Source organism: Platichthys flesus, chromosome 19, assembly GCF_949316205.1.
Source record: "Platichthys flesus chromosome 19, fPlaFle2.1, whole genome shotgun sequence".
Taxonomy (NCBI): Eukaryota; Metazoa; Chordata; class Actinopteri; order Pleuronectiformes; family Pleuronectidae; genus Platichthys; species Platichthys flesus.
Window position 1 is genome coordinate 1,376,082 of NC_084963.1, and position 24,443 is coordinate 1,400,524.

General features: G+C 43.4%; 1 protein-coding gene across 2 annotated transcripts in view; it reads left to right on the forward strand.

Moving 5' to 3' along the window:
- The window catches only part of LOC133975206 (WD repeat-containing protein 7), a 60,612-nt gene extending 38,987 nt beyond the window's left edge, over positions 1-21,625 (forward strand). For both annotated transcript variants that reach the window (XM_062413108.1, XM_062413109.1), the window contains 8 exons: positions 2,077-2,304; positions 8,462-8,648; positions 13,117-13,234; positions 13,353-13,502; positions 13,584-13,666; positions 14,176-14,275; positions 18,137-18,241; positions 19,513-21,625. In XM_062413108.1, coding sequence (XP_062269092.1) covers positions 2,077-2,304; positions 8,462-8,648; positions 13,117-13,234; positions 13,353-13,502; positions 13,584-13,666; positions 14,176-14,275; positions 18,137-18,241; positions 19,513-19,716 — 1,175 coding nt within the window. In that variant the 3' untranslated portion in view covers positions 19,717-21,625. The remainder of the gene's footprint in view (positions 1-2,076; positions 2,305-8,461; positions 8,649-13,116; positions 13,235-13,352; positions 13,503-13,583; positions 13,667-14,175; positions 14,276-18,136; positions 18,242-19,512) is intronic.
- The last annotated feature ends 2,818 nt before the right edge of the window (positions 21,626-24,443 follow it).

The window sequence follows — 24,443 nt, forward strand, 5'->3', positions numbered from 1 at the left end:
TTTTTTAATTCTCTTCTTTCTGTAAACTAGGTTCATGCTTAATTAATAATAATTCACGACTTTATGAAAACAGCTCTTCAGCTTCAAACATCTTTGTCTCTTTTCTTCCTCTGAGCGGCGACACTTTGTTTTCATGAATCACCGACTTCATCAACAATCATGTGACATTCATTTATACAACTTTTGTCAAGAGAAAACTCCATCATGAATATTAGCAGAAACACCCCCGCTCTATTTATCACCCCTTCCCTGTGTGTGTGTGTGTCCGTGTGTTTGTGTGTCCGTGTATGTGTATGTGTGTGTGTGTCCGTGTGTGTGTGTACCCGGTACTTGTTCCTCTACCATACAAATCCATAACAATGCTGTGCTCGCTCATGCAGAGAGAGAGAAAATAAGAAATGAAATCAGAGGGTGGACGCAGTGGGATTGAGTGTGTGTGTGTCTGGGGGGGGGGGGGATCCAGGTATTTGTGTTGTATTGTGGGGACCTAACCTCCACACACACACACACACAGTCACATTAAGGAGACTCGTCTGCCTCATTAGGACAAAAACAAGTCCTCACAATAAAAATCCTTAAATTATAAAGTGAGGACATGTTAAGGTTAAGATTAGATTTAAGTTAAGGGTTAGAAGAGTAGTAGTTAGGATAAGAATAATGATGCAAGTCAATATGATGTCCTCTTAAGTGGTGTGTGTGTGTGTGTGTGTGTGTGTGTGTGTGTGTGTGTGTGTGTGTGTGTGTGTGTGTGTGTGTGTGTGTGTGTGTGTGTGTGTGTGTGTGTGTGTGTGTGTGTGTGTGTGTGTGTGTGTGTGTGTGTGTGTGTGTGTGTGTGTGTGTGTGTGTGTGTGTGTGTGTTACATACACACTTATGCACAAACAGTTTTTATGTGGGTCTTTTGATCCAAGGTGAGTAAGGAGCTCTCATCTCCTACTGTGATTCTACACACAGGCACACACACACACACACACTGTATTCCCCTCTTCCCCACTGTGTGGACCCTGTTACACACACCCACACACAAAAGAGGTTATTTTGAGGTTGTCGTCATGAACACAATGGAGGGACACGCACACAACGCACGTGTCCAAAATCCTTCCAGAGGTCCCGTGTGTGTGTGCACTGTGACTAAAGGCTTTCAGCTGGACAATAAGACGTGTGCCTGCGTGTGTGTGTCTGTGTGTGTGTGTGTGTGTGTGTGTGAGTAATGGTTAATACCAGGACAATGGAAGTGTGCCTGTTCAGTTGTTATCAGCTCACTGGAGACTCACAGCCTGCTGGGTTTTTTTATCCCGTTTTTTGTTAACCACCTTTCAGCTTGAAAAGAGCGAAAGAGAAAGAAAATGAAAAGAAGTAAAAGAAAGATCCCACCCACTCGTTCTTTCACTCACAACACGTCTGAAAGAAGAAGGAAACACACAGATGTAGAGAACCTGTCCAAGCTGAACTGGTTCTGTTAATTGGTTCAGTGAGTCACTAAAACGTCTGAGTTCTGTTCACGTCTCTCAAGTTTGAATTTTCAGTGTATCACATTTTATTTTCATCTGACAGACGTTGGATGGAACCGGACATTTTTCTTATTTCTTCAGTGATGCTTGAAATATAAAAAAAAAAATTAAGGTTGTTATATGATAACTATAGTGTATTTATTTTCACTTCTAGTCCAAAGGCAGTTGTCTCATATGTTTCTTTTAATTCTGATATACATTGATATATTTCAAATGTATTATTTTGTGTTACATTGCATCATCAGAAGAGGTTTGTGGTTGTTTGGTTTTTGCAGATTCTGTTTGGTCCTGAAGAAAAACAATTTAATAAAATGTTGATGTTATTGAAACAAATTTTCAAAACGCATCAGTTTCCTCCGACTGTCCATCGCTGCAGCTCCTCTTTTCAGCCTCTGTCTCAAACACTTGGTTTTAACTCTTGTCTCTTTAAGTTTTTCTTTGTTGACTTTTTAACAATTTACTGAAATATTGAACTAGACAATTAAATAAATAAATAGGAAACAAACTAATGGAATAAATACGTAGTTAACAAAGTTGTTGGAGTTAAAGTCTCTCTGTCTCTACCAGGTTGTCTCTCCAACCTTCCACCAAATGCCAAGAAGATCTCCAACTCGTATGAGGAGCGCCGTAAGCAGGCCACCGCCATCGTGCTGCTCGGGGTCATCGGGGCCGAGTTTGGCGCCGAGATCGAGCCGCCCAAGGGCGCGGTGCGGGCTCGGCCCGGCGGACAGGCGCCCGAGGGCTTCGGCCTGACGAGCGGGGGGTCGTCCAACTACTCGCTGGCCAGACACACTTGTAAGTACAGAAAACACACACATGCACGACACACTCTCACGACACACATTTTTATCTTAGAATTTGACCGAAGTCAGGACGACACCGGCTGAAGCTTCTGAGGATCCTCAGTCTTTAGTTTGTTCTGTACTTTACCGACTGACATTTGAGATGTGTGGCGTTAAGAAGGTTCAGAGGCGAGTGAAGTCGCTGGCTGTGGGACGGACAGCAGCAGCAGCAGGAGTGGAGCTGATATTGTTATTGATTTTCCTCGTTCCTTTTATTTTTCTGTAATCTTGTTTCGCCTTTAATTTTTTTCCCTGCACCGGTTGCCTCGGTGCTGTATCGCCATTTCTGCCAAACAGAGAAAGACCTTCCTCTCCTCCTCTGGTTTCTAACCGTCGTCTTCAGCGCCCTCTGAATATCCACCTCTCGTTTGAGGGATTGACTCAAGTTTTGACTTTAAATCTCCTCAGCAAATAAATCCTGACCACGCCGCTGACCCCTGACCCCTCGAGCAGCCTCGCTCAGGCCTCGGGATTATCAGCAAATATTAAGAGAAAGACCTTCTCATCAGACTGAGCTGCTCTGAACCAGGATGTGGATGTTTGATGAGCGTCACCGTCTCCTTCCTGCAGGCTGTGTCTCTGTCTCAGTCAGACTCACTGAGACGCTCAGGGTCTCGTGTTGTGCTCCTGAATTGTGGTTTTTCCAAACTCTGAGCTACACGACTGACAAAGTAGAAACTTCAGTGCTGGATTAGAGGTGAGGGGAGAGATGGAATTGATTTTCATCCACCAAGCTTGACACCTTAAGGAGCTTGGCACTGACACACACACACACTGAGTCCAGCCTGTGCCACACTCCGCCTGCAGCGTTGGACCTTGGTGGGCATCAAACCTGCACTAAGCAGAGCTGCTCTTCCATCCTGCTGCTCCTGAGCTCTGATTGGCTGCCTCTGGGGGCATCCGCCCAGCGACAGAGCCTGTACCCTCACTGATAGGCCGTGGAGCATGATGCTGCTTAGTTGGACCGGTACACAGCTGCTGGCTCACCTGTGGACACACAAACACTCACACACAGACACACACAGACACACACACCTCTGGCCTGGGTCATCAGAAGAAAACAAACTTGAGATTTAATTGATCCCCTTGAGCTGCGCCTGTTTAGAACCTTTGGATCACTAAGACATTGTGATACTGGCAGAACTCTGGTACCCGACCAATTCTTACTTTATCTATTTGACTGAATATGCTGAAATTCCCTTAAACCTTGGAATGAGTTAAGATCCAGATTTGATAAACACAGCACATGGCTGCTTGTTGTTAGTTGTGTTCGACGTTGTTTTTAAAGTTGTGTTCATCAAACTCTCGGAACGACAAAATAACAATAACAATAATTACTTGTTTAAACCCGTCCAGGTCCTACAGAGACAATCCAGAGCTTTAAATTGATCTGTAAATTATTTCCCATCATATTGTATTAAGGGTCTCCTTATGAAGATATCCCTCTCGAGATCTTTCTTTGTTCAAACATGCATTTAATGTGCATTTCTTCATCCTACAGGACAATAGACACAATCTGAAGCTTGTTTAGGTCTAAAACTCACTCATGATCTTATGAAATGACATCATCCCTGTGAAACACCATTATTTCAATATACAAACACACTCAGGGTTTACTCGCCTCTCTGATGCTTTTCATTCCCTCTAAGGTTGGAAACTTTAGGATTTTGAGGCTTCAACAACATCACCTCACTTCCCACAGCCTGAAAGCAGCTGAGCCCCGCCCCCTCACACAGATATTGTATTTGTGGTTTGATCAAGCGAGCGGTGCTGTTGTTGTCGTCAGTCTTCACTAATTGAAGTGAAGGGTTTGCTCCTGTGACCGACCTCATTGAGTTAGTGAACCTTTTAAAGGTTTTATTACTTAAGCTCAAACAGACAATTACAGATGGCTGTAAAAGTCGTGTGGTGGGGGGGAAATTCTTTATGTCGTCTGCTCTTTGTCTCTCTCGCTTGTTTGTCTGTTTTCATTTCTCCCCCTTCCTCCATTTTCCCTCCTTCTCTTCTTTTTCGCTCTGTTCTTTTGTCTGCTCTCGTACAGTTTGTTGTTTTTCTCTCCCTCCTTCTTCTCAATCTACCCCCTCTCCTCTCGCTATTATGAAATTGAAAGATGGATCGGTGTTGTTGGCATACAGCGCAGCGTGTGATGAATGAGAGCTGTCCACCCGGAGAGAGGGGAGGGTACAGTAGTCTATACAGCCAAGTATAGATTGATGTTTTCATATCGGGAGCAGGGAAATGGAGGGGAGATGGAGGGGGACATTGAGCCTAAGGATGGAGGGAATGTAAGAAGGACAGGTGATGACAGAGGGACGGGAGGATGTGGACAGACAGGATGAAACTCTACATCAGGAGGAAGCCGTCCTGGGACAGTAAATGCAAAAGACCTCAAGTTCCTTCGAGGCCCATTTACCCAACGGTGGCATTTTAACACGTTGAAGAGAGCTGATTGGAAATTAAGATTTATTTTGTTTCATTGACGCTTCGTCAAGGAGTCGATGAAACAACACAACACACTCTGCTGTAGCGTAAAGTGGAAACAACACAACACCACACTGGATTGAGTCAATCCTGCCGGACATGAAGGATGTGAGTTCACAGGAAGTTCCTGCTCCACTGAGGGGATGAAAACATCCGATCTGTGAAGTGGAGATTCTAATTTTCCTTAAACTAATAAACCAAACAAACGTCATCACTGCATCTCAGGCACGTTGTCCTTATTGTCTGGAATTGGATCCATCAGTTGATCATTTTGCTCAATAATCAATCAGTAGTTCAGCGAAATGCAAATTAATTATCATTTTTATTTTCCTGGTAATTTGCTCAGATTATGAAACTTCGGAAGGAAACTTGTCTCCAGTCATATTAATACTTCTTTAGCCTTCAATTGGCTTGATATATATATATATATTTTAGCCCACATTTGTTGATGTAATATTAACGATTAGTTGTATTTACTTGTCGTTACAGTAGCTTAATCTTAGGACGACCATTGATTGGCTGAATAAACTTGAATGCTAAATACCATGTGACATATTTGAGGACTACTTACTTCTTGTCGAATGTGTTCAAGATGTTAGCTTGGTGACGTAGCAACGACCCACACGTTCATGCTAGTTAGCCAAAAACATGCTACCTAACCGGAACAAGAGGTAGCGTAACTAGCCAGCATGCTACGTGCTAGTTGACAGGAATTACATATTGTAATTGATAAACAAATACAGCTACTTTTACCTTTATATAAGAAGTAATGATATATATGATTGTATGTTATAGTTAGGTTTGCACTCACCCACCCAGGCTCTCCTCCTCCCTCTTCTTTGAAACGTGGTTCCCTCTCTCGGCAGCCGGTCTGATCCGGCTCTCATCCACTAACCAAGTCCCGGATATTGATTTACCTTCAACTTTCATTTAAGCTCCGAGAAAGAGAGCGAGAGAACGAGGGGGAAGGAAAGGAAGGAGCAGGCAAAGTAGCGAGTCGGTTAGCGGTCGACCCGGCTCGCTAAAAATCAGACGTCACCAATCTGTCACCATTTCACACCCTCACCTTCCCTCCGTTGTTCCCACCTCACCCCCCCCCCCCCCCCCCCCCCATCCTCCCCAAGCCTTAATCACCCTCCGTGTGTTAATGTGACATGTTTACTGCTCTAACTAACAGCTCATTATGGCCGACTGATGCTTCGTCAATAGCTATCGGTTCGTTTGGCCTCGTCCGGCCTTTAAACAAAGATGTCCGCCGTGAGAAATGGACCGCAGTCTGGGACCCTGCTCACTTCCTGCTCGAAAACCAAGAGGGGAGGGGCCGTACATTTTAACCTCGATCTGGCCAATTACAGGGCTGATTGTTAACGCTAATTTTGAATTGTACAGGTGAAATTATTAGGAGGGGTTTACGATTTAGCCCAAATCAAGTTCATTACACACACACACACACACACACACACACACACACACACACACACACACACACACACACACATACACACACACACACCTGCCCACACACAGTCACTGTCACTGAGGAACATTGACCTCCTGACCCCTAAAGCCCATTTTGTGTACCCCTGCTCACTGTGTTGGTTTAATTTTGACTCGTGACCTTTGTCCCTCATTAATATTCATAAGTCATTTAAACAAATACAGAAATGAAAGCTGAAACAAAACAGAACAGTGTTAAAATAAATTGTGTTTATAGGGTCAGTGTTGTTGAGGTTAAAGTAAAAATGACTTCAAATCATAGCACAGTTTATTATATGATTTATGAAAAGGTTGAAAACACATGATAAAATCCATCAAGCACTTATTGTTTTGTTCTCTCTGATAATTAATGGAAATCTCAGTATATTTGATAGTAAACACGACTGGGGGGAGAAATCGTGACGTGTAATTGATTTCTGTGTGGTCGTGATGATTTGTAATAATCATTAGCTGAAGGTCAAAGTTCATTAAAGCCCACAGCTGATATTTATAGTCCAGTGTTTCATGTATATTGACGCACGTAACAAAAACATGATTGATTTCACCTCTCTCTGCTGTTTGTTTACCTGGTGTTGATCAGGGGTCAGAGTTCATCACCCTGTCACTGAGTCGGTCACAACACGCTAACAACACGCTAACAACATGCCTCATCTGCATGTTTCTCTCTCTGACAGCAGCACGAGCTCCTCTGCACTTTGTCTTTCTGTTTGAATCCAGTTAGCAGCTCGTATATGTAACGACAATGTGAAGCTGCTGATACAGTTAACCTCCACCTATATCTCTCATAGGCTGCGTGTGCACACGTAAACCAATAAGGAAGCGGGTTTTCCATTTAAGGCGGGCCGATGATAAAATGCCAGAAGAGCCTGATGATGAGATTATGTGTGTGTCTGGAGGCTGGAGGAGCTTCAGAGCCACCACAGGATCATAAAGACTGAAAGTAAAGGATCCGTATTATATCATATCACATGTTCCTTCATATTATGATTTAACATTTAGATGTAAAGTGAAAATACAGTGAAGGGAATCGATCTGCGAGTGGATCCAGACGGTAAAACACAAGAGCCTCCTGATGCTTCAGTAGAAACAACATAACCATATAATGAAATCATATAGTTTTTTCTAAGTAAATGTCTGAACTTCCTGTGAGAAGCATCTTTTCTGTTCACATTTGGAAATTCGGATTTTCACATATTATCACATCTGCTTCTGTCTGTGTTTCACTGACGTTATCTCCGAGCAGCACTTTGTGAGGAATCTGCTAAAAGCTCTGGACGTCAGGCTGCTGTGGGTGAGACTGGCAGAGACACACAGGACTGTTGGGAGGGGGGGGGGGGGGGTGCATGAGTGTGTGTGTGTGTGCGTGCTGGGACGATGGGGGATGTTATTGAAGGATGGGGGATATTTTCTGGAGTCTTAATGGTCAGCCTGTCCCCACAGAGACTGGCTCAAATGTCAGGTCAGCTCTGAAGTGACCTCCCTCCCGCTGCCTCTCCATATCCTGTGTGTGTGTGTGTGTATATATGTATGTGTGTGTGTGAGTGTTTGTGTGTGTGTGTGTGTGTTACATCATTGTTATCGTATCGGAGCCTCATTTTAAACATTAGGATTTATGACTTTTCTATATGAGCTGATACGATTTCTTGATAGAAAATATCTTTATTTCTTTAATGGCTTTCTTGCTGCCATGGGGTGATGTGGGGGGGGGGAGAGAGAACCGATGCTCTAGGATGTCGTGTAGAGCTGATGATGTCACCGACGTTTAACCATGATCTGGTGTTGGTTCTTTCACATTTCTGTCATAAGAGCTTGACAGTCACGTGTCGGGTTGACTGAGTCCCAGTCAAGACTCTGGTTATGTTGGGAATACAGATGTGAACTGATAAATGGATAATTAGACATTGAACAGGAAGGTTTAAGGTCATGCAACTGATGCCGTGTCTAAAGTGTGAACTGCTGTGCACACATCACATGTTAATGTCATATTTTCCTCCATGTTATTCAGTCCTGCAGAAAACTAATGAACTAATAAAATCGTATAAATGTGCTGTAGTGTCACTGGATGGTGTCCGAACCACCACCAGACTCAAACCCCCACAATCCTCTGATCCCACTGGTTCTACTGGTTGCAGGTAAGGCTCTGACCTTCCTGCTGCTGCAGCCCCCCAGCCCCAAGCTGCCCCCCCACAGCACCATCCGCCGCACCGCCATCGACCTGATTGGCCGAGGCTTCACCGTGTGGGAGCCGTACATGGACGTGTCCGCCGTGCTCATGGGACTTCTGGAGCTCTGTGCCGACGCAGAGAAGCAGCTGGCCAAGTGAGTCCCCCCCCCCCCCCACCACCACACACACACAAACACACACACGTGATGTCACATGTTGCTTTGATCGACACAATTACATTTTCTATCTCATATTCTGAACCAGATCTTGGAAATGAATTCTGTCTCAGTAAATAACACATAAGAGGATCAGAGAGAATGAATGTGACAAATCAGATTCTTGTCTATGGAAGTAAAACAGAAACAGCTGCTCTGGAGACGCACCTCCCCTTTGATGAGACATCTAACTTATTAGTATTTTTGCCAATAGAACATTCACTGAACTATGAATAAACACGTGAGCAGCTCTTTACTCTTTATTTGCTGTGGCTCGATTCCTGCAGGTCACTTTCAGTGAAATAGCTGCTCCAGCATCACCACAGACCAACAGACCACACAGGCCGGTTCAGTACAGACACTGAGATCAGACCGGTTCAGTACAGACACTGAGATCAGTGAGAACAGGGCTGGTGTAAAGATCTTTGTGTTAAATACACACTGAACATATCTCTGGTCAGCAACTGAACTGATTGGTTGGATTTTATGTTTGTGTGCGTTTACTCGATTGTTCAAGCCTCCCTCTCAGATTCCAGTGTACACACACATATACACACACACACACACACATACACACACACACACAGACACACACTCTGCAGAAACACTTAGGCAGACACACTGAGTTATGGAAGCCGGGCTGTAATCTGATTGCAGGACATTATGATGATGTAACAATGTCTGCGTTGCTCTGACATGTGAGTCCTGTGTCTGTGATCATGTGTGTTGGTCTGTGTTCATGTGTGTTGGTCTGTGTTCATGTGTGTTGGTCTGTGTTCATGTGTGTTGGTCTGTGTTCATGTGTGTTGGTCTGTGATCATGTGTGTTGGTCTGTGTTCATGTGTGTTGGTCTGTGTTCATGTGTGTTGGTCTGTGATCATGTGTGTTGGTCTGTGATCATGTGTGTTGGTCTGTGTTCATGTGTGTTGGTCTGTGTTCATGTGTGTTGGTCTGTGATCATGTGTGTTGGTCTGTGTTGGTCTGTGTTCATGTGTGTTGGTCTGTGATCATGTGTGTTGGTCTGTGTTCATGTGTGTTGGTCTGTGATCATGTGTGTTGGTCTGTGTTCATGTGGGTTGGTCTGTGTTCATGTGTGGAACGCATCTGAACGCTGGATATTACCCATGATCCTCTGCTTCCTGACCCAGAATCCTTCATGTTAGAGAAGTTTCCAGCTGACTATTGGAGATGAACTCTGGTTCATGACCAATCTGACCCGGTCACCGTCGACCTTGTGAAAGCAAAGTTACCTTTATTAAAAACAATCAGTTGATTTACATCCGTCATTGTAACTGTGGATCCAGTTTAACCAGTTTAACGGCAGCAGACTCACTTTCACTTCCTGGACCATCAGCATCACAACCAGCAGCGAGGGGGTCAAAGGTCACGGCTGCTTTTATACAATCACAGTGAGGTCGTGGTTAAGGTGAAGCAGCATTTTACACAAGTGAAGGTCACAGGTCACGTAGAGAGGGTAATTCACTGAAGTCTTTTCATGTATGACACAAAGGGGAGTGTGCGTCTGTGTGCGTGTTCGTGTGCATGTGTGTGTCTGTGTGTTGCTGCTGAAATCTAACTGGCCAATATGAGTTGATCCTATTAAGGTTGAAACTGAAGCCGGGGCAGCCTGGTTAAATGAGTATAGATATGTCTGGTGTCTGTGTGTGTATGTGTGTGTGTGTGTCTGTGTGTGTCTGTGTGTGTGTGTGTGTGTGCATGTGTGTGTGTGTGTGTGTGTGTATGGTTGTAGAATTGAAAACAAAACAATTTAAGTAGCAGATACATTTTTTGCTGAATAGAAGGTGAAAGGAACTTGAAGAGAAACATGGATAATAAAGTGAAATTCATTTTTTATTCCATAAATCTCTTTAAGTATGATTCTTTTAAATTGTTTCAAATCAAAATGGATGATAACTAACACATGTACACACAAGAGAGTTAAATGTGACAGAACACAAAGATGATATTGGAAACATCACATTTTCTATTGTTTAATAACTCATCACACTCTCATGCCCATCAGTGTTTTACAGACACACAGGATTCATTAACACACACACACACACACACACACACATTTTACCTGCTGGTCATATGTCTGAGTCTGTTTTAAATAAACCTAAAGACCTTTAACATCTTGTGACATCAACCTTCATGAACAGAAAACACTCGCTGGGATTTGATGCTCAGTGAATTTAGTTAAAGACACAAAACGTCCACAGTTGATAAACAGCTGAGTTTTATATTTTGAACCAATCAGACGATCGATCAATGTTCAGTCTGCTTCTCTTCAGCCGAGCACCGAACAAACCAGTGACTCTAAACAGGCAGCACTGGTTTCTGTGCAGCAGGGACTCTTCATCACGTGACGTTACACAGTCCTCCCTCACACACACAAATCAATACCTCCAATCCTGAGTGTGTGTGCGTGTGTGTGTGTGTGTGGGTGAGAGTGTGGGTGTTGGTATTGACTGGATAATGTCAGCGTGATATTGGCTGTGAATGCAGTCATGTTGCCAGGTTCACACACTTAACCCTACGAGAGTGTGTGTGTGTGTGTGTGTCTGTGTGTGTGTCTGTGTGTGTTTTGTCAGCTACGCATCAGTCAATCAGAATTACGTCGATCTCAGCTCACAAACTATTTCGGTTTCGTTACTTTAATACACATATTATTTTTTTACTAGCACTTTGTGTGTGTGTGTGTGTGTGTGTGTGTGTGTTTGTGTGTGTTTATTTTGTGTTGCTCTACAGACAGATTGTGCTGCATTTAAAGACTGAATCATAAGATAATATTAAGTTTATAGAAAATTCAATGATGATAATTGATAATTGATTATTTACTCTGTCTTGACGTAACAACATCGAACGTTTCCAGACTGGATGCAGGCTTCAGTTTGAAGCTTTAAACACAATGTGCTGTTTGTACAGATGAAATTTATGTATAATGTATAGATCATAGATTATAGATAATTTAATAACCTTTACTGGAGTTTACGTTGTGATCTAATCCAAGTGCTCCGACCATGAAGTCTTCATCTATGACTGTAAAAAACCTCTGAGGCCGTATGTTCTAGAAAAAATTGAATAAGACACATACTCTTATTTATCTTAATTAATAAAACAGCTTTTAGACCAGAGCCGAGGTCCAGGTAGTTTCAGGACCAGTGGCTTTACTGGTGCTCAAGACATGTTCTGGGTCTTTTCCTGCAGCCGACAGTAAAATGTCAGTGAAGCTTCCCAGTGAGCGAGTTGACGTGAAACTGGGAGAATAAAAATATCCAGAAAATTGGGTCCTGATATTTTCTGTAGTTCTTGCCTGAAAACAGTGTGTGTGTGTGTGTGTGTGTGTGTGTGTGTGTGTGTGAGAGTGTGTCTGTGTGTGAGAGTGTGAGTCTCTAATGATAATCCAGATTATTTCATTACATTCTAAATGTTGCCCATTAACCTCGGTGCTTCCCAGTACAATTAGCTCCCTGCTCTCCTGCTGCCTTATATCAACACGGTGACTGTTTCCAATTACAGGCGCCTCTCTAAATGAAATTAAACATTTCAATATTGCTGATATATTGCCAATATATTACCAGTATTAATTACACAATCTGTAGCTGTGAGCTGTAATCAGAGGAGATGAATCGTGCAGCTCGGCCGGCCGCTCGCCCATCACTCCCCCCCCTCCTCCCCAGAGTCATTTGTTAACAAGGTGGCCTTGCTCGGCCGCTCTCTTTCTCTCTCTCCTCCTCACACACACGCACAGACACACACACACTCAGAGGGGTGTGGGGCCAGCTGTTAGGGTGTGTGTGTCTAATTCTTGTTGCATTGTGGGAGTCCATTATGCTGTCGTCTGGTGAATGGCTCCCATTGACTCGGCCTTGACATTATAAGCTTCCCGCTAATCTCTTCACTCCATATATTAGTAAGGCTCCATCTCTCTCTCTCTCTCTCTCTCTCTCTCCCCATCTCTGTCTCTCTCTCTCTCTCCATCTCTCTATCTCTCTCTCTCTCTCACTCTCTCTCTCTCCGCCTAGCTTCCCACTTTTATCTAATTTTCTTTCTTTCGCTCTGAAATTATTTATTTAAATGTCGTTTTTTCTACAGTTGCTATTTTGTTATATATCGGTATGAGGATAAATATGGTGATCTTTTTTTCTTTGTCTTATTATCATTCCATCCCAAGAACAATGTGCAACGCTGCGAATAATGCACGTGTATTTGAAACGTGATTTATATCAATCTTATTCTATTCTTGTCTAAAATGACACAGTTCCATGTTCCTTCATTACTGTGAACCCAATCCACAGATCCTCACGTCCACATGTAAAGACTCAGTTTATTGAAACATGTGTTATTCGTTGTTTGTGTATTTTGTGATTTATTAACATCAGTGTTCTCATTTCTCTCTCCACAGCATCACGATGGGTTTGCCTCTCAACCCGCCGGCGGATTCCGCTCGCTCTTCTCGCCACGCCCTCTCTCTCATCGCCACTGCCCGGCCGCCCGCCTTCATCACCACTATTGCACGAGAGGTGAGACTTCAAACAAACATCGAATATGTCGTCATAATCGATTCCATGTTCCCGGTTTTTCATGTCCATGCATCACTCCCCAGTTTATAAAAGATATTTGAATGTGTCTGTGGATCAGGTCCATCGGTACAACGCAGCCCAGGCCAACTCCCAGTCGCAGCAGAACGTTCACACCACCACTCTGACCCGAGCCAAGACCGAGATCCTGCGAGTCATCGACATCCTGATCGAGAAGATGCCGGGAGACGTGGTGGATCTGCTGGTCGAGGTGAGCAACACAACATCTCACGTCACGGCAGCTATCAGATCACCAGGAGAAGAAGATGTAATGTCTCCTCCTCTTCCTCAGGTGATGGACATCATCATGTACTGTATCGAAGGTTCTCTGGTGAAGAAGAAAGGTCTGCAGGAGTGTTTCCCTGCGATATGCAGGTAAGTGGGTGTTAACAACCCCCTCCCCCCCCCACGCACGTCCCTACAAGGTCAGTTGGGCGGTGACTTGGGGAGGAGTTAAGGCAAGTTGACCCCAGGCTGACGTTAGAGGTCAGAGGTCAACTGACTGGGTGACAGATATCAGCCTGAGGGCAACTCAATCTGTTTATGAATGTGTGAATAGATTATTGTCGTGTGTGTGTGCGTGTGTGTTTGTGTCCTTCCTTCACTTCCTGGAAGATAAACAAATAAAGAAAGAAATGCAGGTGTATAGAGGATGGACAGTAAATACCTGGTCCAAACATGATCGCCCCCTGGTGGCTGGCTGAACCCTGCGTCCAAGCTTCACTTTGTAACGATAGGAGGAAGTGGAGACGTGTTGTCCATCTTTAGATCCAGTCAAGAGTATGAAGTGTTTAAACCGTGTTGACAGGAAGTGGCTGAGATCTTTCTTAGCTGATTTGCTGGCTTCCCCATGTTGAAGTGTGGTTCTCTCCCCCCCCCCCCAGGTTCTACATGGTCGGTTACTGTGACCGCAGCCACCGCATCGCTGTCGGAGCTCGACAGGGCTCGGTGGCGCTCTACGATGTCCGGACGGGAAAATGTCAGGTTCGTCTCAAACTCCACGCTGCACTTCTCCTCAGCGCTGTTGTTCAATCAAGTCCAGCTTTCCCTCCTCACACCTTCATCCATCACCCCTCCATCATCCATCCATCTCTTTATCCATCCATCCATATCCTTTACTTTGTCCTACATCTTTCTTGCATTGTTGTAAAATGCCACATTGTCCTTAAGGGATGATAATTATAATTATTATTTTTAACTTTCTCCTGTGGGAGGAGAGCTGAGGGAGAAAAGAGAGGGAACAATGGGAGAGCAGGAGCCGGGTGGGGGGGGGGTGAGAGAGGAAGGAGGAGTTTTGTTGCTGTCACTTATTTTCTTTCCCTCAATCGTTGATTAACGATGAAGTGATGAGTCTCTTAATCACGCTTCTGTCTTTGCACACTTTTACGTTTGGTTGTGTGTGTGTGTGTGTGATTGTGCAGTGTGTGTGTGTGTGTTGGTAATTTGCTCTGTATTGATTTGCAGTAACCTGAGCAGTCTAGCTTGTTGGGGGGGGTCATTTATATCTGATAACTGCACTGGCCCCTGTTCAGCCAACATCTTGTGTGTTTACGTTTGTGTTCACGACATAAAGACAGGAGACGTTTTCCCTTTGTGTTTTATTTGAAGTAATTAACATTTAATAGATGAAGCCTTTGTGGGAACTGTGTGTGTGCGTGCGTGTGTGTGTGTTTCCTCACTAATGCAAGCTAAAGCTTAATTCTCTTTATAGGAATGTGTATCTTTCAGGTTTCATTATCTCTGATTCTTCTTATTGATTCTGGAGTTTATTTGTTATATAATGTTTTAATGTCCCAAAAGTGAAGCCAAATCCTCTCGATCGCCCCCTGGTGGCTGGCTGCAGTACAGCCAGCCACAATCATAAATCCCGCCTCCTCCATGTTAGCAGATGGGACACAAGTTTCACACATTTGTGGAATTTGTCTAACCGCTTCAGGAAGTTTGGGAAAAAATAACAAAAACATTTGTGAAAACGGTTTCAGTGTTTTTTATTTTCCTGAGATCACTGGTCCCAGTTCACAGAAAAACAAAAAGATAAATAAATGGTTTTGATTTGTGAAATCAGAGAAAAGAGGAGGAAGGAAAAAGAGTGAAGGAGGAAAGAAAGAAGAGAAGAGCTGCAGGAGGGATGAAGGTTCAAATGAGCAAAATGGAGATAAAGTGATAACTAAGGAAGGAAGTGAAGAAAGAATCAGGAGATGAAGGAAAAGATGACGTGTGTGTGTGTGTGTGTGTGTGTGTGTGTGTGTGTGTCCGTGTGTGTGTGTGTGTGTGTGTGTCCATGTGTCCATGTGTCCATCTAACCGTAGCTAGCTTGTCCCTGCATGACCATCTGCCACAGCTTTGATCAGCCTCCGTGAACAGTCCTTTGTCAGCTGCATTACTCAGTGTGTGGGGTTGTGTGTGTGTGTGTGTGTGTGTGTGTGTGTGTGTGTGTCCAGCTGCTTGCTCGGCTTCTTTAACAGACTCCACTAATTGAACACAAAGAAACAATCTGAATGATTCTTTCTCTCCGTCTGCATCTGTTTCTTTCTGAGTCCGGAGGAGACGTCAGGAGCTGGAGGTGCAGCCTCACACCTCCCACCCCCGATCCTCCACATCCCATAATGAGCCGAGCCAGTGGCGCTCTGACAGTAGAGCTGATATGGATTCATAGGGGCTGACACAGATCGTACAATAATAAAACTAGAGCGTCTCTTAGTGGAATTCATCTCTTCAACCAACTGACCCACAGTCAGTGATGTCAGTCGTTTACTCATGTAGCTCCTTCATCTCCGTCTGTTCTTGTCGGCTTGTCGCGGTGGACGAAGCTCGGTGCACCTGAGACGGCGTCAGGGCTCAACCAATCACGTTAGATTTGAAAAGAATGTAAATCAATACCAATTGGCTGTAATTAACAGTGGGAGTATCTGTAACAGCCAATCAAAGAGCAGCCTCAGCTCCTCCTGGTTGTCAAAACTTTCAGGATCCACATTCGCCTCCATGTGGGCGGGGCCTCGCAACAGGAAGTAGATGTATTTAAACAGAAATTTACCAAATACAGTTATTTAAGAGTTTAGTGCTGAAAGTTGAGTTCGTCCAACCAGGAGCATCGAACCAGGAAAATATTATTATGAGGTGGAGCTTGAGAGCTGTCAATCATGGGGGATGGAAACAAAATGGGATGACGCCTTCTGTGACGTGCACACACACACACACACTCACACACACACACACACACACACACACACACACTGTCCCCAGGCGCCAGGTGTAGTGAAGTACAGAGTGCTGCTGTAAATGGTTTCAGTTTGCTTCACTGCTCTCTGATAGGCTGATTGATTTGGTATTCAGTCCACCGTGACACACACACACACACACACACACTAACACTCATCATAATATATATGAAATCATTAATATTTGAATCACATTAAATTGTTCCACTCGTCTTTGTGTGGAATCTTTCAGACCTGCGCTCTGATTGGACGAGAGCGTATCGTTCATTTCTCCAGATTGAGTTTTTAATTTTAAATCTTTGGCTCCAGTTGCTGCTTCTCTTATCATTTCTCAGCCTCATGTAAGTTTTGTGCTGATTTAACATGAAAAGTTTCCACTTCATAAACACACAGAGACATTAAATAAGTCCCGCCCACAGAGCAGAGGCAGGAGCTCTGATTGGCCAGTGGCTGCAGGTCAGAGTGTGTTTGAAGGTTTTAACAATAACAAAAGAGAGAAAAATAAATTAAAGAAATGTTTTTATCTGGTATATTTAAGTTTTAGATGAATTTGGACTTTCAGGTTCTTCAGTTGTGGAGATTTTTAAAAATAGAAAATGTTTTTTGGTTTGATGAATATTTGCCGACAGACAGTTTTCTCTTCTTCGCTCTGATCACTGACCACTGGTGATGTTAATGGGATTAGGAGAAGCTACTGGAGGAGAACTGGTGACGGGGGGGGGGGGGAACACTGGAAGGTGAAAGAAATCAAAATGAAGGGATTCATTAGGAGAGAGATGAAGGAAAGAGGTGAAGGAGCCGGAGAGATGATTTTTATTCTGCTGGAATCTAATCGTGTTTCCAGCAAAGAAAGAAAAGAACGAATTAAAAAGATGAGATTTTTATTTCATTGCATTATTAGTTTTTTTCTGCTTTAATCGCCGCAGACGGTTATTATCTCCGGGTCTGAGCGCCTGAGGCGACGCGTCTTAATCTCATCTGGAGGTGAGAGTTTGTAAAGCCAGTCACACAGGCGGAGGCGGGGGGGGGGGGGGGGGGGGGGGGGATATCTGGGGGGGGGGTTATTGCCTCACACACCGTGCATCTGGTGGGACGGTTTATTGCGTTACACGTGGCGCGGCGTCGCTTGATTCTGTCCCCAGAGTTCTGCAGGCGCATGGCAGCATATGTTGGAGCAGAAGCTGCCCCCCCCACCCCCCCGCTGATGGAGTTAACTCCACCAAACCAAACACTTACTGTCCGGGGGAATCCGGGCGGCGCCGCGGCAACATGAGTCTTTTTCTGAGGCGACGTTAAAACGTTGTGACGAAGAGGAAGTTTGTTCTTCATCACGTCGCAGCACAGAAACAGCTGCTGGAGGAAATGAACCTGATTTAATCAACTGACGACTTCCTGTCAGTGTCGAGCTGCACAGGAGATAAACACGGGATCCATTCAAAGTGGTTTCATCCATATTTGATTTTCTTAATAACTGCTCCCATGTGTTGTGTATGATTTATGGTGACTTTGTGAGTCTTCCCCCTCATCAGTTTGTGTCTTCTTCTCTGTATTTGACGTAAAACCAGATTTCTGTTATAAATACAAAGAAATATTAATAATGATGATGATGATTGTTTTCTCTCTGCAGAACATCCACGGTCATAAGGGTCCGATCACATCCGTGTCCTTCGCCCCTGACGGACGCTACCTAGCAACCTACTCTAACACCGACAGCCACATCTCCTTCTGGCAGGTGAACGACACACACACACACACACACACACACACACACACACACACACACACACACACACACACACAGACTCATTTAGTGGTCAAGACTTATATTAATAGTTTTAAAGTTAACATCTTTATAGCAGCAGTGAAACTGAGACTCAAACAAGTTATTTTTAAACAACTTCTTCTCATTTGACTTATTTAATTATTCAAATTGTTCTATAGATTTCTAATTATTATTAATAAATTCATTTATAAAACCTGAAGTGTAACTCAGAGGAATGTGAGCGTGGACGTCTCCAAACAGAACAGACAGCACAGACAGCACAGACAGACATGTTCTTCTTATCTTCTTCCCAGAACTGTTATTTTGAATGAAAGGTCTTTACGACCTCTGACACGACTGTCTGCCGACAAACACACACACACACACACACACACACACACACACACACACACACTAATGGCATTACTGTAAGCATAAACCGCTGCTGCTGCGCCGGCAGGACGGCTGCTGTGGTAATGAGCTGGCAGACGCTGTGTCGGTGTTTGTGTGTCTGTGTGTGTGTGTGTGTGTGTGAGGGAGGGGCACATTGTCTCAGGAAACGATAGAGTTTCTACTGGCTGTGTTTTTCCTACCCACACACACACACACACACACACACACACACACAGTTTCCGGCTCTGACTTCTTGATGCAGTGACTGAACTCACATTTTAAAAGAGACGAGTTCATCTTCAGGTTGATGAAGTTGATCAGTGTTGATTGTAAAATGTTAAAATGCTCTGATGCTAGAAACACATCACTGTCCTCAGAACCTCCTCAGCTCCTTGCTCTCCGCTGCTAGCCGCTAGCCACTAGCCACTAGCCGCTAGCCACTAGCCACTAGCCACTAGCCGCTAGCCACTAGCCGCTAGCCACTAGCCACTAGCCACTAGCCGCTAGTCGCTAGTCGCTAGCCGCTAGCCACTAGCCACTAGCCGCTAGTCGCTAGTCGCTAGTCGCTAGCCGCTAGTCGCTAGCCACTAGCCGCTAGTCGCTAGCCACTAGCCACTAGCCGCTAGTCGCTTTGAGTCTGAACTACTGACGAGGTTTTTCAGCGTCTTCGTTTCCTACGAGGATTCATCAGTTCATCACTAAAATCAAATTAGATTTTTTCGTAATCAGACAGAACCTAAATGTCCAGGGGTGAGAACATGACCTCCTTGAAGGTGATGAGCTCTTCACCCAGTGGAGGTGATGGTTCCTGACCAGTGGACGGAGCCTCATGTTGTGTTGGTCCCCAGATGAACACCAGTCTGCTGGGGAGCATCGGGATGCTGAACTCGGCCCCTCAGCTCCGCTGCATTAAGACCTACCAGGTTCCTCCGGTGCAGCCGGCGTCCCCGGGCTCCCAGAACCACCTGAAGCTCGCCCGCCTCATCTGGACCTCCAACCGCAACGTGATCCTGATGGCCCACGACGGGAAGGAGCACCGCTTCATGGTCTGAGCCCCGGCCTCGGGTTCGACTCCTTTTACCTTCGTTTTCTTTTCTGAGGCAGAAACAGAAAAGATTCTCTCGTGGTGAATTTCATTTTAGCCCCAAAATGTTGAGAGTGTAAAATGAAGCTGAGGAAGTTTCCACATCTTCATCCAAAGTTCGAAGCAGCTTCAGGACTTGATGAATTCTTCTTCCTGTGAACTCTCTCTCACGTATTTAAAGTTCCTGACTGAAGCCACGTTTACATTTTAAACTGCATTGATGTGTTTGGAGTCGTTTGCATCATCTCGTCATTCCTGGTCCTTCACAAAGATCTGGTCATCGATGATGTTAACATGTGACTGAGAGGAGTCGATCAGAGAGTGAGGCTTGATTTGTTTGTGTTCCTCAGTCTCACTGTTTTCATTCTGTTTCTGTTCGACCACATTTTGGTACTAACTCTTCTCCTCACTTCATTCCTCGTGATGTAAAACGTTCCTGAAGCTTTTTAAATTTGAAGGAAAACAGCAGCTGATTTTTTTATTTGCCTCATTTTATCCCTGGCTTCAGTTTTCTTCTGACCTTGAAGAGGCCACCTCCAGATATGATAGTGTACATATACATTATATATATATATATATCATCAGAGCTGCTGTGTAATGTAGGCTGGTGTTAATCTTGTACAGTGAGCGTGAATCCCGTTGTGTGTATTTATTGTGGCTAACGTGACGTCCGCCTGGCGCTGAACTCAGATGACTTCTCATCTCAGTCCATCTGAAACGTTTCCAGTTGTTTTAACTTGTAAAATAAGATTTAACTTATCCATTAACGTCTTCTCACGATATCAAGAATTCCTCAAAAGATAGACAAGCAGGAGAAAATTCAGTAATTAAAGAAAACCAACTCTTCTCTGATTAACAGCCGTGGGTTCAACCGGGCTTGATGCATCTCTTTAGCTTGGCGCTAACACGCTCATTACTTCTTATGAGGAATGCTAACCGCTACAGCAGCGTCTGTAAAACCAGGGCGTTGTGTTAACGGGACACATTTCTATTTTAACGTCTGATTGTGTAACTGTTGTAAATGTCACAGAGGAGCTTCTTGCTGTAAAACATTTTATCCCTCAGAGTTTAATGCAGAGATAAAGGAGAATATCAAAGGATATGAATAAAGTTATTTACTGTGTGTTGGACGCACTTCACCTCCACTCGTCCTCCGTCCTGTTGCTCCTGTCGGTTTCACTAGAGCCGTCAGAAAGCTTCTCACACGTCACACACCTGGAAACTGCAGCGTGTCAAAGCTTTTCACAACTTCCTCCTCTCCTCAGACACACTCACACACACACACACACACACACACACACATACACACACACACACACGTCAAGTCCTTCTTGAGATCTTGATTCCACGTTTTCTCCACCGCTCTTAACAGTTTGGGGAGAAATCTGTTTTTGGCAGCATCTCGGGGGGGTAAAGGTGAGAAGAGTAGAGCAGGCCGAGGAAGAGCTGGAGAGTAAATAACAAGTGATGAAGATCGGCTCATCCAGCCAGAAGAAGAAGGTTCTCACAGATAATTTCTATGGTTTCCTTCCTCTCTCCTCTCGTTTTATTGTGAAGCAGCTTCTTTTCCTCACGTGTGAAAATCAAATCGTTTCCTTGAGTTTCCGACTCGTTCATTTAAAACACCTTCTGTTCATTTCTCAATTTCACACTAAATGTTTCAGAATTGTTCTAATTTTTTTTTTGATGTGATTCAATATTTATTGTTCCGGAGTAAAAGTAGTGTAGATATTTGTGTGCGTGTCTGTGTGCGTGAGTGTGTGTTGCATGTATACAGGCTCTCCTCAGTGTAACAGTGCAGGTTGAATCTATTGTGCATTATATTAACAACATGTGTTGCTGTTGTTGACTTTGTGTCTATTAAAGATGAAAACGTGTGTTTGATTCTCCGTCTTCTTTTCTTTAACCTAGTCTGAGGCTCAGGGGGTAAAGCGGTTTGTCCACTAACCAGAGGGTCAGAGGTTTGATACCCGAGCATCATTTCCTGTGTGTTCTTCTCAATCCAGAATGAAAACTTTAGATTCGGTCTCGAGGAATCCGAACCGACATGTGAGGAGATGAAGTGACGAAGAACTTTCTCCTGTTATTTAAATTCTCTTCTTCTCGGAACATCACGATGAGTTCGAGCAGTTTGATCTCGACTCAGATCAAAGGATCATTGTCTCACTTCTCTTTCATCTCTTTGGCCTCGATCGGTTTAAAGACATAAAAGTAAAGTGTGTTGATAATAACTCGAGGTGAGAGATGATTAAAGTTATTAACTCAGTTATTCATTTTCAACTTCGGTAGGAAAATATATCAAGAGTGAAACAAGTTAATCAGAAAGATTCTCAAACTTTTCTTTCTTTCTGTTTCAATTAAACCAAAATATATTGAACTCAAACGTGAACATTAAGAATCATTAGAGACAGTGTGAAAATATCAAGAGATTTAATAACTCTTTTTTTCTCTGAATCTTTATTTCTTCTTCTTCTTCTTTATTTCATGTCTTTTGGCCTCGATTGTTTCTTCTTCTGTAGTTTTTGACGTCGCCTGGATTCGTCCTTCAGGTTAAGAATAAATAAAAGTCTAAAACGCAGCAGGAGATTCAGACTCCGATTTTATTATTGATCGACGGCGCGAAGCAGCAAAACTCTCTCTCTCTCTCTCTCTCTCTCTGTCTCTCTCTCTCTCTATCTCGTCCTCCCTCCATCGGTGTCTTCCTCCTCAAAGACGTCAATTTTTCTTTCTTTCTTTCCCACAAATTCATTTCTGCCTCTGAGCTCGTTCACATCCGTCTAAGTTTAGTCAAACTGTTTTTTAAGTGTTTTTTTTCCAGCTTTTATTTTGAAACTAATCAAACTGTCCTACTTTCCTTTCCTCCCACACTTTTTTTTTAAATCCCTCAGGAGACAAACTGTTTTGTGTTTTTTGTTGCCCTAGTGAAAGTTTTGTCGAGATCAGAGAGTCGTGTTGTTCCAGTTTGTGTATTTATCCATTATTGATGTTCCCAAAAGTTCCTGCATCTCGGCTGCGAGCGTTTTCTTTCCTCAAGATAAAAAGATTATGAACAGATCTGTTCAGGATCGATGGAATCTCACAGTCGGATGAGAGAAAGTTTTCAGGGGAAAATACACAGAAAAGATTTGATCAGCAAAATGTTCTGAAGCAGTTATATAAAGACTCAACATGAAGCTTCACGTGTTAGAGATCAGAGGAGAGTTTAGAGACTTTGATCAAATGTTGTTACAATTATTATTTATAAAACTTTATTGCACTGACCCAGTTAAACTGTGTCACACTGACACTTGTTCAGGTTTTCATGTTCCTGACAAGTTTGGTTTTAATTCAATTATTTGATAATATGAAAACTGTGAAACGTGATGATTGACAGCTGACAAAATGTTCATTTGTGAGATATTTAGATATTCTCACTTTTAAATATTTTACCTTTAAATTGATTTTAAACTTGTGAGTTAAACACAGGAAACATTTTTGCTGCCCCAAAATAATAGTAATAATCATAATAAATCTTACACCTGAGGGACCCTTACAATAAATAAACAATAAATACATGAAAAATCACAAACACCTTCAATACAATGTTACTAATAAGTTATATATGAAATTATATTAATCAATTAATGACCTGTACAAATTTATTCCCATGAAGCAGAAACTTATTTTATAAATAATATTTGGTATCATTAATGTTTTTATGGTCAAAGTTCAGTAAAGATAGAAAATGTATTGCATCTTCTATAAGATGACGTCTGAGGTTTCTTTACAAAACAAACTGTTTTTTAAAATATATAAATATTACGCACAAGTTTTCAAAACGCTCTTTGTTAAATAAACTTTGCTCTTGTCAGAGGCTGAAGAACCGAATCCTCATTATTCAACACAAAGCATCAGCTCCTGTTCTCGAAGTCATTCATCACCAAAACCCTCAAATTCATCATTGATCCAAACTCATTTTATCTTTATTTATTTAAGATGCAAACAAATTAACACGTGAACTCGAGTCCAACATTTAAATTTGTCCGATTTATCCACAGAGATTCGTTTTCACCAGGTTGATGCTAAAAAACAGACGTGTATAAAGACACAGTTGAATCATAAAAACAACGTAAGAGGATAAAGTACTAAAAAAAATAGTACCACAAAAGCAGAAGCACTACTACTTCACATGATGACCCTCATCCGAATACTATCTGTACTGGTACTTTTTCTACCAGTGCAGATAGTATTTTACTGTCCTCTCTGGGGTTTCATGTATTCTGAGCGTTGAGCTTCAAAAAGAAAACGCAGTAATGTGGGCGGAGCCAAACCCTGACTCCCTGAACCTCCTCCCTGCAGCCGACCTCCTCGTCTTTATCTGAACAAACTGTTTTAAATCGTCCACTTATCTCTTCTCCTCCTGACGGCGGCCGCACGTCTCCACATCACAGCCGTCAACCTGCTAAGTTCCTTTAATCCTCAGAAAGTATCTGTGCATATTTAACCGTGGGACAGAGTCGACGCTTTAAACACAATACGAAGGAAAGTCGATGTTAAGTGCCGAGAGAAGTGGAGATCAAAAAGGACAATGTGTGTTTAGCTCCGACAAGATGGGAGGTGAAGCTACTGAGGAGGGGAGGGAGGAGGGAGGAGAGGAGGTTAGGAGGTGAGGAGGTTAGGAGGGAGGAGAGGAGGTGAGGAGAGGAGGGGAGGTGG